Genomic DNA, 12,448 nt, shown 5'->3' with positions numbered 1-12,448 from the left:
CTATCCCAATCCCACTTCATTAAGTTGTAGAAATTGAATTTGTTTTGAACCTGAAGATGCTGGCTCTTCCTCTTCTAGCATCTCTGCATAACATCGACTCAATGAAAAAAGCACAGGGAAAAGCCAAACACTTTTTTTTTGCAAAAGAACACAGACATTTAAATTTAATAAATTATAAAATTAAAGATTCTAATTTGTATATACATTTTTAATATACAAGAAAAGGCTATTGCAATTTCTGTTAAGGCATATGTAAGTGAATGGAAGTTGCATATAGATATTCAGATGAACATAGTTAATACTGTGCATTGTAGGTGAGTAAATAAGATATTAAATGCATTATGTAATAAAATAAAATAAAAAACCCTTTGAGTACTGGTAAAGCACCATTGCTAGAATTCTCAAATATCTGAAAGCATTCTATGGAGGTGTTGTGAGACTCTAAATATTGAATGGATATATGGATATAAAAAGTGATGCGTTCGTAATAGATAACAGAAATTTTTAAAGAAATGATGGTGAAAAAAATGGCAGATGACTGAAGCCAAAGAAACCAGAATTTGTTTGGGATTTTTTTTTATGAGAGGCTGTTACTTGAATTTTAAGTTTAGACAGCCAGAAAAATGACAGTTGAGAAAACTGTACCTGCATGGTTAGATCATAAATATATTGCTTTGTGGGAGCACATTACTTTATCTCTCAGATCTCTGAGATGGTCTCTGCAGGAATATATTTGTTTATAAATCTGCTTTAGTTTCTGGGGATTAGGTTACATCAAAATATTGCTTTCTGCTTGTTATGTCTGAAAATGCAGCACCTGGGCAACAGCAAACCAGTTACAGAAGATCCACTGTGATGATGCTCTTGCCCAATTACAGCATTGTAGAGAAGATGAAACAGTTGTCAAAGTTTAACCAAACAAAAAATGACCAAATTTTCCACTGCATGACACAGAAATGAGACCAGCTCAGGAAAGCAAACCCCGCCTTTTGTCTGAGGCTGTTTTTTCTTTATCAATAGAACCTGGTGCTGTGTTTACCAGTAGAAGTGATGTACATGTTCTTGGGGAACTGCTGAAAAAAAAAAACACCTTCTGAAGAGCCCATAGCAGCTTGAAAAGAAGGCATCTTTTCTGGTCTGAAGAGACTTAACATACAGGAAGAGTGTGAAGAGAAGGCAGCTGGTGGCTCCTGCTCCTTAAAGAGAAGGTCCATCAGCCTCTTGATGTCTTGAGCAATGTAGACTGAAGCTGCTGCCTCAAGTAGTTTAGTGTTCCCTCTCCAAAAAACAGCTAGAGAAATATTCAGTAGAATTTAAACCATTGAGAAACAAATCAAATTAAATCTCTCAAAAGGTGAGACTGAGAAGGGAACAAGCCCTTCCAAAATGCAGATGCCACCAGGCATTGCACTGGGTTCCTAATGAACACAGGACCTAACATAGCACCAGACCAGCCTTCCAGGAGGCTGTTCCTGCTCCCTGAGGCAGCAGAACTTTCCACTTTATCTGGAAAAATGCTTTTTTGAGCTGTGGGCACTGCCTCCTGTGGTATTTCTTCACACTGCCTGGCTGACTAAGCCTATTCAAGAAGCTAGGGCAGAACAGAATCCATTAGATGAGTTACCTCAGGGGATTGGAGCAATGGGTCTTGAAAAACCCCCAGAGGGTAAGACTGCTACCCTCCAGGCAGCAAACTTTTACCTCCCCATCTGCGTAAATCCAGCTCCAACCCTTTCTATCTTTGGGAGTTTGGAAAAGTTTTTCCAAAGTTTCATATGCTTGGATGAGCTTGCTCGTCTATGAAAAAGCTGGGGGTTGTGGTTTATTTTTATTGTCTACAGAGCTAAAAAGATATTAACTTGAAGGGGAAAAGATGAGTTTTAGACTAACCACATCTGTGTAAAGGAAACGTGGAAGGCAAGAAATACTGTGGCTACAGGCTGGGAGCCTGGCTACAGCTTGTGTCTCCCATGGCACAGCAGCTGGATGTGGATTTAGACACATCTTCCTTGCTTATAAATAGAATGGTGGGGTTTTTTTCCCTTCAGTGCTCATTACTATATTGCTGCTGTGCACAGATGTGACCTGACCCCACACTGTTATTGAAACTTGTCCCATCTGTAGGCAACCACAAATCCCTTGGCACGAGGCTGCCTGGGCTTGCCTGCTGTGTGACAGCCAGCAGGCCATGGAGCAGGGCTGGGACAAGGACAAGCACCCTTTGACTGCAGGGGAACACTCCATGTCCCAGCAGTGAAAATCTGTGGTGGAACTGTTCCCACTGTGCTGCCAAACTGCACAGCCTGAGTTTTACTTCTCCAAACCAGAACAGATTTTTGCTTGTGCTTGCTGCTGCTTCCACATCTGCAGCCACGTCTGCTTGGCCCAGGAGAGGTTTCCTAATGCTCTGAACTCTTAGCAGGCCTGTTGGGCTTCCCTGTTGTCCTGGTCTTCAGTGTATCTCTCATCCCTGCTGAACTGCTCCAAGTGTATCACCGTGGTCCTGTGTAAGAAGGGGCACTGGATGCCATGACCCCAGCTGGAAACATTCCTTCTCTGCTGGGCTAGTATCTCCATGAAGAATTTTTCTTAGACCAGGCTTGTGCTTCAAAAACTTCTGGCCACAGTTCAGGCCAAACACAGTCCCACATGTAGGTGCTGTAAAGCCTGAGGTTCCTGCTGGCTCTTGCCTCCTTTCCAGCAGGAATGGCTCGTTTGGAAGAGGAGACTGGGCAGTTCATTCAGTTGTGGTGGTCAAGGGCAGAAGGTAGGTCACAGAGAGTCATATGGCCTTCACCTTGCAATACCTGTGAGGCTCTTTGCCAGCAGCTGGGCCAGAGAAGAGCTCACACATTGCTGGGAATGCAGCACATTCCCAATGATTTTGGGACTCTATATATGGGCTTATTGCTGGTGTTGCTTCAAACCAGGACCAGTTCAGGCTGGAGGGTGAGATCTTCCTCTCAGACTGGAAAATATGAACTTGGAGCCACCAAATCTACCTAGTGGTGAAGAGAGGATTTCAGGGAAGCCCCAGACTCTGCAGGAGATTTACCAGGAAAGAAGAAACAAATGGAAGAATCCAAGCCAGGAAAAAATCTGCTCAGATGCCACCCACAGCAGGAACCAGTCCATGCAGCCTGTCTCGGCAGTGTTAGAGCCAAGCTGAGTTCATCTTCTGTTCTCCAACCAGGAATTCAAAATTACCTACGAAAACCATGATGACCCTGAGGGGGAAAAAAGTACTCAAAGGGTTGTCAGGTTACACACCTGAAAGTTTTCTAGCAGAGCTTGTGCTGTGAATACACAATGTATGTGTATGTGGGTGTGTGTTCATGTAAGGGCACAGCAAACAGTTGTTCACTTCTGCACCAGTAAAGCTGTCCTAAGGAAAGGAAGATAATACAAAATTAATTCCTCAAAAATAACTGCAGGAAAAGACAACAATAATCCAGTCATCTTTAAGTTAAACAGAATGTGGGTAGAAAAAAATCAGACCAATAAAAAAAGCACCAACCAATAAGGATCACTGAGGCTGTTGCATTACAGGAACCTAAAGATTATAAAAAATATGGATAATTGTAAACAGAAAGACTAGGATGTTGTCAGTCCAAGTTGGCCAGATCTACCCTACTAAATGTCTTGCATGTGTCCAAAAGTTTAGGAGAATCCTTTGAAATTGTTTATGGAAGTAAGTAAACTACTGTTTGTCAGTTTTTAATTTACACATAAATATATGGCTACAGAGTTTTCTCTCTATTTTCTTACACAGCCCTGGTTCAGGAAGCTACGTGAGCACATGCTGAGCTGTGACCAGAGAGGCAGCTCTGCCAAGGTCAGCCAAACCAAGCCTGGCATGTCCTAAGAGCCTTCCCGAAGCTGGCTGTGTTAGTGCCAGGGTTTGTGCAAGGCACAGGAGCATCACAGGAGTGCTGACCCCCTGCTTGTCAGAGTTAAAGGGATTTATTATGTCTTGGGACTGCTTTCTGCCATACTAAGTGTGACTCCCATTACTGTTCCCAAGCAGTTTTACATAGGCATAGAAGACTTTAAGGAGTCTGTAACTGAGAAACTTGCTAACCTGACCTAAGTAATAAGGTTTGTTTGGATTCAGTAGGACACTGTAGGGACATTGCACTAACACTCTGTTGCACCCTGTATGCCTAACCTAGCCATCAAAGTGTTCAGATTAGCACTTATGAAACAATCTGTCATTCCCATTTATAGTAGGCTTGAGAATTTGGGATCTCTGCCATAGCACCACTATGATTTTTCCCCATTCTTAGTCTCTATGATGGCCAATACCATGATGTTGGTAACATCTCTATAAGAGAAAAATGTTGCTTGTGCCATATTTCCATTTTAGTTTATTTTCCTAAGAGTCTCTCTTTTCATTTTCTCAGCGATCAGCTCCTGAATTCTTTGATTTCTTGTCCTTTCATAAGGCCTCCTCCGTGTAATGATGTTGTGCTGTGGTACTTCGTTATCCAACCCATCAACTTTGTAGGGAACATCCACTGCATTGATTTCTGGGTGCTCCTCAGTGGCATTGGAAGGGGGTGCCCGTGTTTTGGAAAGCAGAGGAGGGCTGGTGGCAGACTGTGTGGTGGGCACTCCCACGGGAGGGCTGAGGGTTGTCAGGAGCTCCTCCTCAATGACATTATTCTTATTTACATTGGCACTGGTTACATTGCCATCCTCTGTTAGGTTGCTGTACATGTTGCAGGACTTGCAACACAGCTTATGGTACCCAGGAATGGAGCAATAACGGGAGAGAACTTCCATGCGACAAAATATTGACTTGTCTCCTTGACAATGATCTTCTGAAAGAGAAAAAGGGAACAGATAAATAAAGAGCATCTCCACATTAATCAGAAAAAGAAACACAGATGAAGCTTTGGCAGTGGGCAGAGGGTTTGATATTTAAAGTCGGTTGGGAAACTGGCAAATGAGCCTTCTACAAGCAGAAGCAGGCTTATATTCAACCTAAAAGTCAACCCCAAGAATTGCAATAGCTGATCTGACCTGTATGTACCAGCCCCATCCAAGCTCTAGACCATCACACTCGAATTTTTGCCTTCACATCCTGGAAGCTCTATCCTGAAGACCGTGAAGCCACAATGAATTGTGTTACTGTCTTGGTTTAAACTTCAAAACACACTGATTGTGCTGTGCTGTTACTAAAACTACACTGAACTCCCACAGAGTCATGAAGTTTTATATTAAGAAATCTATTTTTTCCCTATTTGCTCCTTTTAATGCTTTTCTGCAACCAAAGAGTGACTAACCACAGTCAGGGGTAACATATATTTATCCAGACTGTCTCAAGTCCTACTTTGATGTGTATAATTCTCAGAATGAATCCATCTCCGCTAATCGGAGTGATATTGTTGCCAGGTACCCCTACTCTGAAAATAGCAGTGTTTTCTCAGCATGTCTCTTGTTTGAGAGAAAAGTGGTGCCATGAGGCTTTTCTACTCCTCCTAGAAAGGAGCTGATATCTTTGCAACAACAAACTCCAGTCCAATGGAGCTAAGCCAGCCCATTAAAGACTGGAAGAGTAAGTAAAAGTCCTGATTTTTGTGTCAATAACTGTTTTGTGTAATGGAAAAGAATGATCATCTATAAGCTTTAAGCTGTCAATAGCTGTTACAACAATTTGCACTATATGGTGTACTGGCAGATCCTGATCTTGCTGAAATGCAGGTGGCAAATTGTAGGCTGAGGCATTAAAGGTGAAGTGGTCAAAGTGTTCCTGCCTGAGGAACATAAACAGAAGCCTACTCAGAGATTCCCCAAGCCCTTGTGATTTCTGCTCAGGGGAGGCAGAGGATTGTATGCATTGGCGGGAAATGGGTGGTGAAGGTCTAGCAGGTTCCTTGGAGAGAAAGCTGCCTGTGCTCTGTCCCACACAGACACCCCTCAGCTCCATCCTGTGCCTCCAGGATGAAGTAGTGGAGCCAGGCAATGCAGTGAAGGAAAAATCCCAACATGCAGCCCATGATGAGAGAAGAGTCAGAGGGTTTGTAGGAGAGGAGAGGGCTGAGGAGAAAAGCAGACTGACCAACACCTGGCATCATCACTAATAAAACATCTTCTCTGTGACCAGAGTGCTGAGACAGAGATGAAATCACTTGTCTCTCTCCCCCTGCTCTTACTACATTTCCACCTACTCTTACAGTAAAGGGTGAGTAACTCCAATTACTTGCTTTTATTTAGAGTGCACCCGATGGGAGACAGGGCTCTCAGCTTGGTCTGGAGTCACATTTCACCCTCCTGCTACAGCACTGGTTTGTGTCAGCACCCTCACAGCAAAGGAGAGAAGCAGAGCAGGTTCAGCCACATAAGGGGATTTGGAAAGCACTGGTGCCACCTCTTCACTCATCCTCAGTTAACAAACAGGGCATTGTGGGTGTTTCATTGGCAAACATATCAGTCTAAAATAAACTAATAGCTGGTGCTGCTGCTTTAAAATGCTAGTGCTGGCTGAGGCAGGTGAAAACACCTCCTGTACAGTATCTATGCTCTGATTGTTGCTTTTGTTGCAGAAAAGCAAGATTATAGTTCCTACTTTAAAATGTGCCAGGTATTTTTCATATTTTTCAAATACTAAACTGAAATAGTGCTGGAGATTAGGAATGACTCCTTCCTTAGGAATATAAGAATAGTACCTTGGTTTTGGAGAGATTTTCAAACCAGCCTTTAAGAGCTGGAACTGTTCATACCTGTGTGCATAGCTCCCTACAAAGGCCTGAATGTGCCTATGCAATTTATATTTTTACATACCCCATAAAAGTCCCCTTTGAACATTTTGCCATTTTGCCTTGTGATGCATGACCTTATGCATATTCCTCCAAATGGCTTCCAAAATAAAAGCCAACAGATATAATATTTAAATGTAATTTTAACAAGGCAGGGCTGTTCTTGGCTTTGTAAGAATCAGTAACAGCACCTTTAGAAAAATGCCTTTTTCCTAATAAAAACATGCAATGTCAAGCTTAACAACACATGGAAATAAAACTGCATTATATAACAAATTTAGTGACATCTGATAAGTCGTATAAATAAACTCTGCAACTTCTTAATGCCAGAATGAAATTCTGATCCTCCATCCAAACCAAAATATCCAGATTTGCTGAACTTTTATTTATTTTTACTTGCAGTATGCATGACAGACTGGAAGAATATATTCAAAACATCAGTAAGAAAAAAATAAATCAGTTTCACAGTCACTTTGGTACACATTAGTCTCATAAAAAAATATTGAAAAGCAAACTGAATTGGCACATCTTTAATATTATGTTAAATACATACAAAACACTAATAAAATATCCCTGATAAACCAAAGTGCATATAGACATAGTGCACAATGCCCAGATACCTTATTGCACCATTCTCTATAGCCACCCATCTCTTGAAACATCACTAAACATTGTCTATTTAAAGGTAACAGTCATGAATATATTTATACAGTTAAACACCGATTATTTTACATAACAGTATTCAGTGCCAGATACGTGTCTTTGCTTTTTCACCTTGTCATGTAAATTGTTAACATGTTTCAGGAAATATTAACAGCAAAATTCAAATATGTGATCACATGATAATGACAAGTTTGAAGTGCTACACTGTTGACGACCCAAAGATTCAAAAATGCCACTTTTCCAAAAACTATTATCAAAGCAATAAGGTAGTAATTTGCTCCAAGACTGCAGTTTTACATTTCTACTATTGGTACTGACTGTCACAAAGTAGTTTATGACTTGTGAATTCCAAATCTTCAACACAAACACGGAAGGTAAAGCACGAATGCCAGTTAAATCTTAGTAAGTCAGGCCACAATCCTGTCTCGATGAAGATATGGATATGCACTGTGCAAATCAACCTCCAATTTAATTTACTGCCTTCCAATAGTTATCAGTCAATAAAAACACTCCATATGAAGATTAACTCAAGGTACCAGTGTACTGTTCATATTTAAAGCTGGATCTGGTAAATTAATGCCATTTACATTTCAACATTAAGGCATTTTTCTAAAATTCTTCTCCTAAGCAAAAAAAAGCAATAAAAATTGAGGTAATTCTGTAGTAGTTCACACTGTTATGTTTGCCAGTTGACACATCTAAGAGCACACACGCACGCACACGCGCACACACACACACACACACACACAACCATACCAGTCAAGTCAGACATGCACATGGTGAAAAAAGACCAGAGATGTAATGAGATGTAATGAGTATAAACAGCTCCATGCTGAGCAGCTGGAGACATCATAGTCAATGAAAACATCATATTGCCTCCGCCACGTTAAGGAAAACACCACCATGCCACCTTCACCATGGACCATGCCTGTTCTGCTTTGGGTTTGTTTCTAAAGTGAAAATGAGCAAAACTGGCAAAAATTGTGCGATGGAAAAAATGAACGCAGTTTTTCTGGAGGAAAACCCCTCCAAACGACCACCAGGAGTCTGGCCAGAGCAACGGCATCAGAGCAGCAGGGAAAGTACCAACAGAAACTCAGCTTCTGCTTCCCAGTGAGCCCTCCACAGGTCACAAACGTAAAGGTGAGGGTCAGGAATAAAAAATGAGCAGCAAGGGTGAGGAAAGCAACAGCACCACAAAGGAAAATGGCATGAAAAAATTCTTCCACTCATCAGACTACCCTGTCAGCGAACTGAAACCAGAGAGTTACGAGATTTCGGGTTTTTAGATAAAGGAGAACTTTAGCACTACAAGGTGTCATTATTGTGATGTGATCACATTCACAATAAGTTCTCAGTTTTGCTATCAAACTGAACATCAGGAACCAGTAAGAGCCTTTTTTCACCACCACCAAGCAACAAGCAAACCGATCCCAGCTTCCTTTCAGAGGACTGCAACATACTGTGGAGATCCAACTTCACACATCCAACACTTCAAGACCTCCACCACCAGTGCTACGCAAGCTCCAGAGAAGAAAGACACCGAGCACCGAGTGCCTGGTGTGAAAAAACAGATTCAGCCCAAGATTTAAACTTGGCAAAGTCAAGGGAACTTTCCGCATAGAGAGAAGAAGAGAGCAAAAGGCAAAGTCCACATTCGATGTGGCATGCATTTAAGGGCAAAGGCAGAGTTATAAATGGGTCTTTTACTTGAAGATATTTTCTGGATGGGGTAGTCTGGATCGGGTCTTGACAGCCATTGTATCATGTAGGTTTTCTTTGAAGGATCAGAAATGTTTCCTTGAATAGAGGGAAAAAAAAAAGATGCAACACAATATATGTTAGGCAGCATTAAATTGTTGTCCTGTCAGAAGGGGACAAGCTCAGACAGTGAGTGGGCTCCAGTTGTGAAGGAGCCCAGGGAAGGATTACAACCAAGTTGTCTGATTTTGGGCAAATGGAGCTGTTTGGGGAGGTTGCTACAGCTCATGCCCAGGACTTCACAGCCAACACTAAAGACAGCCCAAGGGCCAGTTCTCCAGCAGCATTTCTCATGGCAGTGTCACACATCCCCAGAGACATGCAGTCTAGTTTAGTTACAGTGCCTCATTAAAATCTTTGTATTGGAAACTATAATTGACAGCTTTCTTCTAATTAATTAGAAATCAAAAGCTACCCTGAGAAATACATCAGGAAAAAATAATACGAATGACTTAATAATAGTAATATGTGAAACGATCTCACAAATATAATTTGCAAACAGCTGAAAAGCAAACAAGGATAAAGGCCTTATTGTCCTGGATTAAGGAGGAACAAATTAATTACAGCTTCTAAAAACTGAGTTTGATAACTTGTGTTTGACAGAATGAAAGAGAAGCCTGGAACTGTTGGTGGAGGTGGGGAAAGTAAAGAGGCATCCTTGGTTAGCCACAGCCCAGGAGCCCCTTGCCAAGCCCCACAGCTCTCAGGGGTGCAGGGCTGGACTCAGGCACTGCTCCTCTCCCAGGGCAGCTGTTGGCTGCTGGCCACTTCTGGCCATCAGCACTGAGCTGAGGTCTGCCCCAGGCTCTCAGGCTGTCTGGGCCAAGCAGTGCTCCCCAGCAGGAGAAGAGTGCCCAAGAAGCCCATCATCCACACAGCAGCTCCACATCGGGAATCCCTACCCCGGCAGGTGTAGCATACAAGTATCAATTCAATGAAGACATTGCAAATAATTAAATATTAATTTTTTTCAACCAGTAACAGAAGCTATTGAGGAGAAGCCCTTACTGGGACAGGGAGGTAGTCTGCAAATCCTGACGCTCTCTGGTTTACTGTCCTTGCACAGGCCGATGACATTGTCCCTGGTCCGGCACAGGACCGGGCGATCCTGGGTGCCATTGCCACAGCTGACAGAGCACTGAAAGGACAGGCAGCAGTTACACCCCAGCCACCCTCTGCAAACAACATACCAGAAATTAGCTTCGCAGTTTTAAACTGCCCTTGATTTGAGCTGATGTGGTACATTATTTAAACCACTGCAGTATCTGCAGTAATGAAGCAAGAGGGAGAGCCACTCACTGCTTCTTGTGGTACACCAGAGATTGTGAAATACTCCAAGAACGAGCTGTGGTCTGAGCAATAAACAAACAACTGCACATGCCAGCCATCTATTCACAGAGCCGTCTATTCACAAATACAGGGGTGGCATTACTTGTCATGCTCATTCCACCAGACAGAAATGAAGTTGTTTGAGACCTCCAGGAAGAGACTGACCTGTGACCAGGGTCCTATTCTCCACTGAGCTGGGCACAGCTCCCTGTTGCAGGGCCTCCTGCCCTCGGGGCGGTCGTTGTTGCAGTACTTGGTGTGCACAGAGCGATTGGTGTTGTCGTGCAGGGGCTGGATGCAGCGCACAGACCGCACCTGGTACCCCGTCTTCCCACAGGATTTGCTGCAAGGCTCCCATTCCCCTGTAACCCAGCTGGGTTGGTGAAAAGAGAGCGAGCAGAGTAAAATTCAAACTGTTGATCTGTAACTCTTACACACAGGTTTAACATGATGCTAATACTAGTTCTAATGTGGAGAAAATGAGAAGATATGAAAAAAAACATAAGAAGTTATGGTGAGGGTTATTTGACTGTCCCTGAAATGTCCTTAGTAAGACCCAGATCTTCAATAATTCTCTTTCTCATTATCTCCAAGGTAAGCATTACTATTACTTTGCTGTATTTGCTTTGATTCTAAGCTGCCCTTTCCAAATTGCACATAAAAATATGGTCACTTTTATGTCAAAAGCAGCCACCCAAGGTTGCTGATGAGCTTCCCAGGTCTGGGTGCATGAGATGTGCCTTGTCTCATAATGCAGCACAAACCAGCTGGTTGAATGAAGCCAAAACATCTGGGCTAGAAATGCAGCTCCTGCCTGGCCCACATCTGGGCACTCTATGGACCACATGACTGGCCATGTTAGACTCAATCTGCTGAAGCACTGACAAACCCAGTGCTGTGAGGGCTGAGCTTGGGCAGATCAGGGTCCTCATCATCATAAATATTTGGTTTGGGGAAAGGCAACACTCCACTGAAAACCAGAAAGTTTGAGTTCATGATTTCTAAATTGGTTTGGTCACTGAAAAATGAAATCTACAGTTTGTAATGTGGTGTAGTTGAAACCCTCACTGATCACACAAAACAACTCCTTAATTACAGCTACAAATTGTAAAGGACTTAGAGAAGAACAGGGACAGACAGCACCAAAGGAAGTTTACCTAGACTACTGAAAGCTTGGTTATAATTAAGACATACAGCAGTCTATAAATATTTACAGAGTGCAGAGATCTGCAAGATGGAAATATAGTTACATGTAAACAATATTCTTGGGATAAACTTCACCAAAAAATAGACATAGTCTGGAGAAACACCCTGAGCTTGAAGGAATTGTCCTAAAGTACTCATAAAATCCTGGGTTTGGAAACGGTCAAAAATAGTACAAGGCACTGCACTACACATTCCAGTTAATCAGAAAGTAACAATTTCTCACAACTTTCTCTTTGTAACCTACAGAAATTACACAGCTGTGAAGAAATGCAAGAGTTGTGAAGCCAGGAATCCTGAGGTAACTTCTGAGATAAAGAAGAGTTTTTCCCAGAAGAGAAGAAGCAGCATATTAGTGTAGGGGGTGTCCCAGAGCTTTGTAAAACTCCTTAATAATTGCCTCTCCTGTGTACAAGAGCAAAATGCTTGGATGACATTCTATGGAAACAGAGCTAACTGAAACTTCAGGGATCCAAGTACAATTTAGGATCCTATTGAGCCTTTGTGGTACCTGGGCCCAATTATATTTGCAGCTGAAAGGAGGATACAGTCCTTTCCAGAGAGCCTGAGATGTGGTTAGGTCATTACTTCAGTTTTCCAATAAATAAATGTTCAACCCTGACCCATGCAGAGTTTATGGGGCACAGTTTCTTGCCTTTTCTCTCTTTCAAATCTTTTTCTTTTGAAAGGAAGTTAGGAAATATTGTGTGGTATGTTCTATTTATTTGCTG

At 42.4% G+C, this 12,448-nt stretch overlaps 1 protein-coding gene across 1 annotated transcript in view; it reads right to left on the bottom strand.

Moving 5' to 3' along the window:
* Positions 1 to 187: 187 nt before the first annotated feature.
* Positions 188 to 12,448, bottom strand: part of ADAMTS2 (ADAM metallopeptidase with thrombospondin type 1 motif 2) — a 174,656-nt gene continuing 162,395 nt past the window's right edge. Inside the window, exons 19-22 of the mRNA XM_059860002.1 lie at positions 10,680 to 10,887; positions 10,194 to 10,323; positions 9,135 to 9,224; positions 188 to 4,823 (exon numbers count right to left, since the gene is read on the bottom strand). Of these exons, the coding sequence (XP_059715985.1) occupies positions 4,363 to 4,823; positions 9,135 to 9,224; positions 10,194 to 10,323; positions 10,680 to 10,887 (889 nt within the window). The 3' untranslated portion in view covers positions 188 to 4,362. The remainder of the gene's footprint in view (positions 4,824 to 9,134; positions 9,225 to 10,193; positions 10,324 to 10,679; positions 10,888 to 12,448) is intronic.

This window comes from Haemorhous mexicanus, chromosome 15, assembly GCF_027477595.1.
Source record: "Haemorhous mexicanus isolate bHaeMex1 chromosome 15, bHaeMex1.pri, whole genome shotgun sequence".
Classification (NCBI taxonomy): Eukaryota; Metazoa; Chordata; class Aves; order Passeriformes; family Fringillidae; genus Haemorhous; species Haemorhous mexicanus.
Note: the sequence above shows the minus strand (reverse complement) of the source record. Positions and strands in the feature narration are given on the sequence as shown.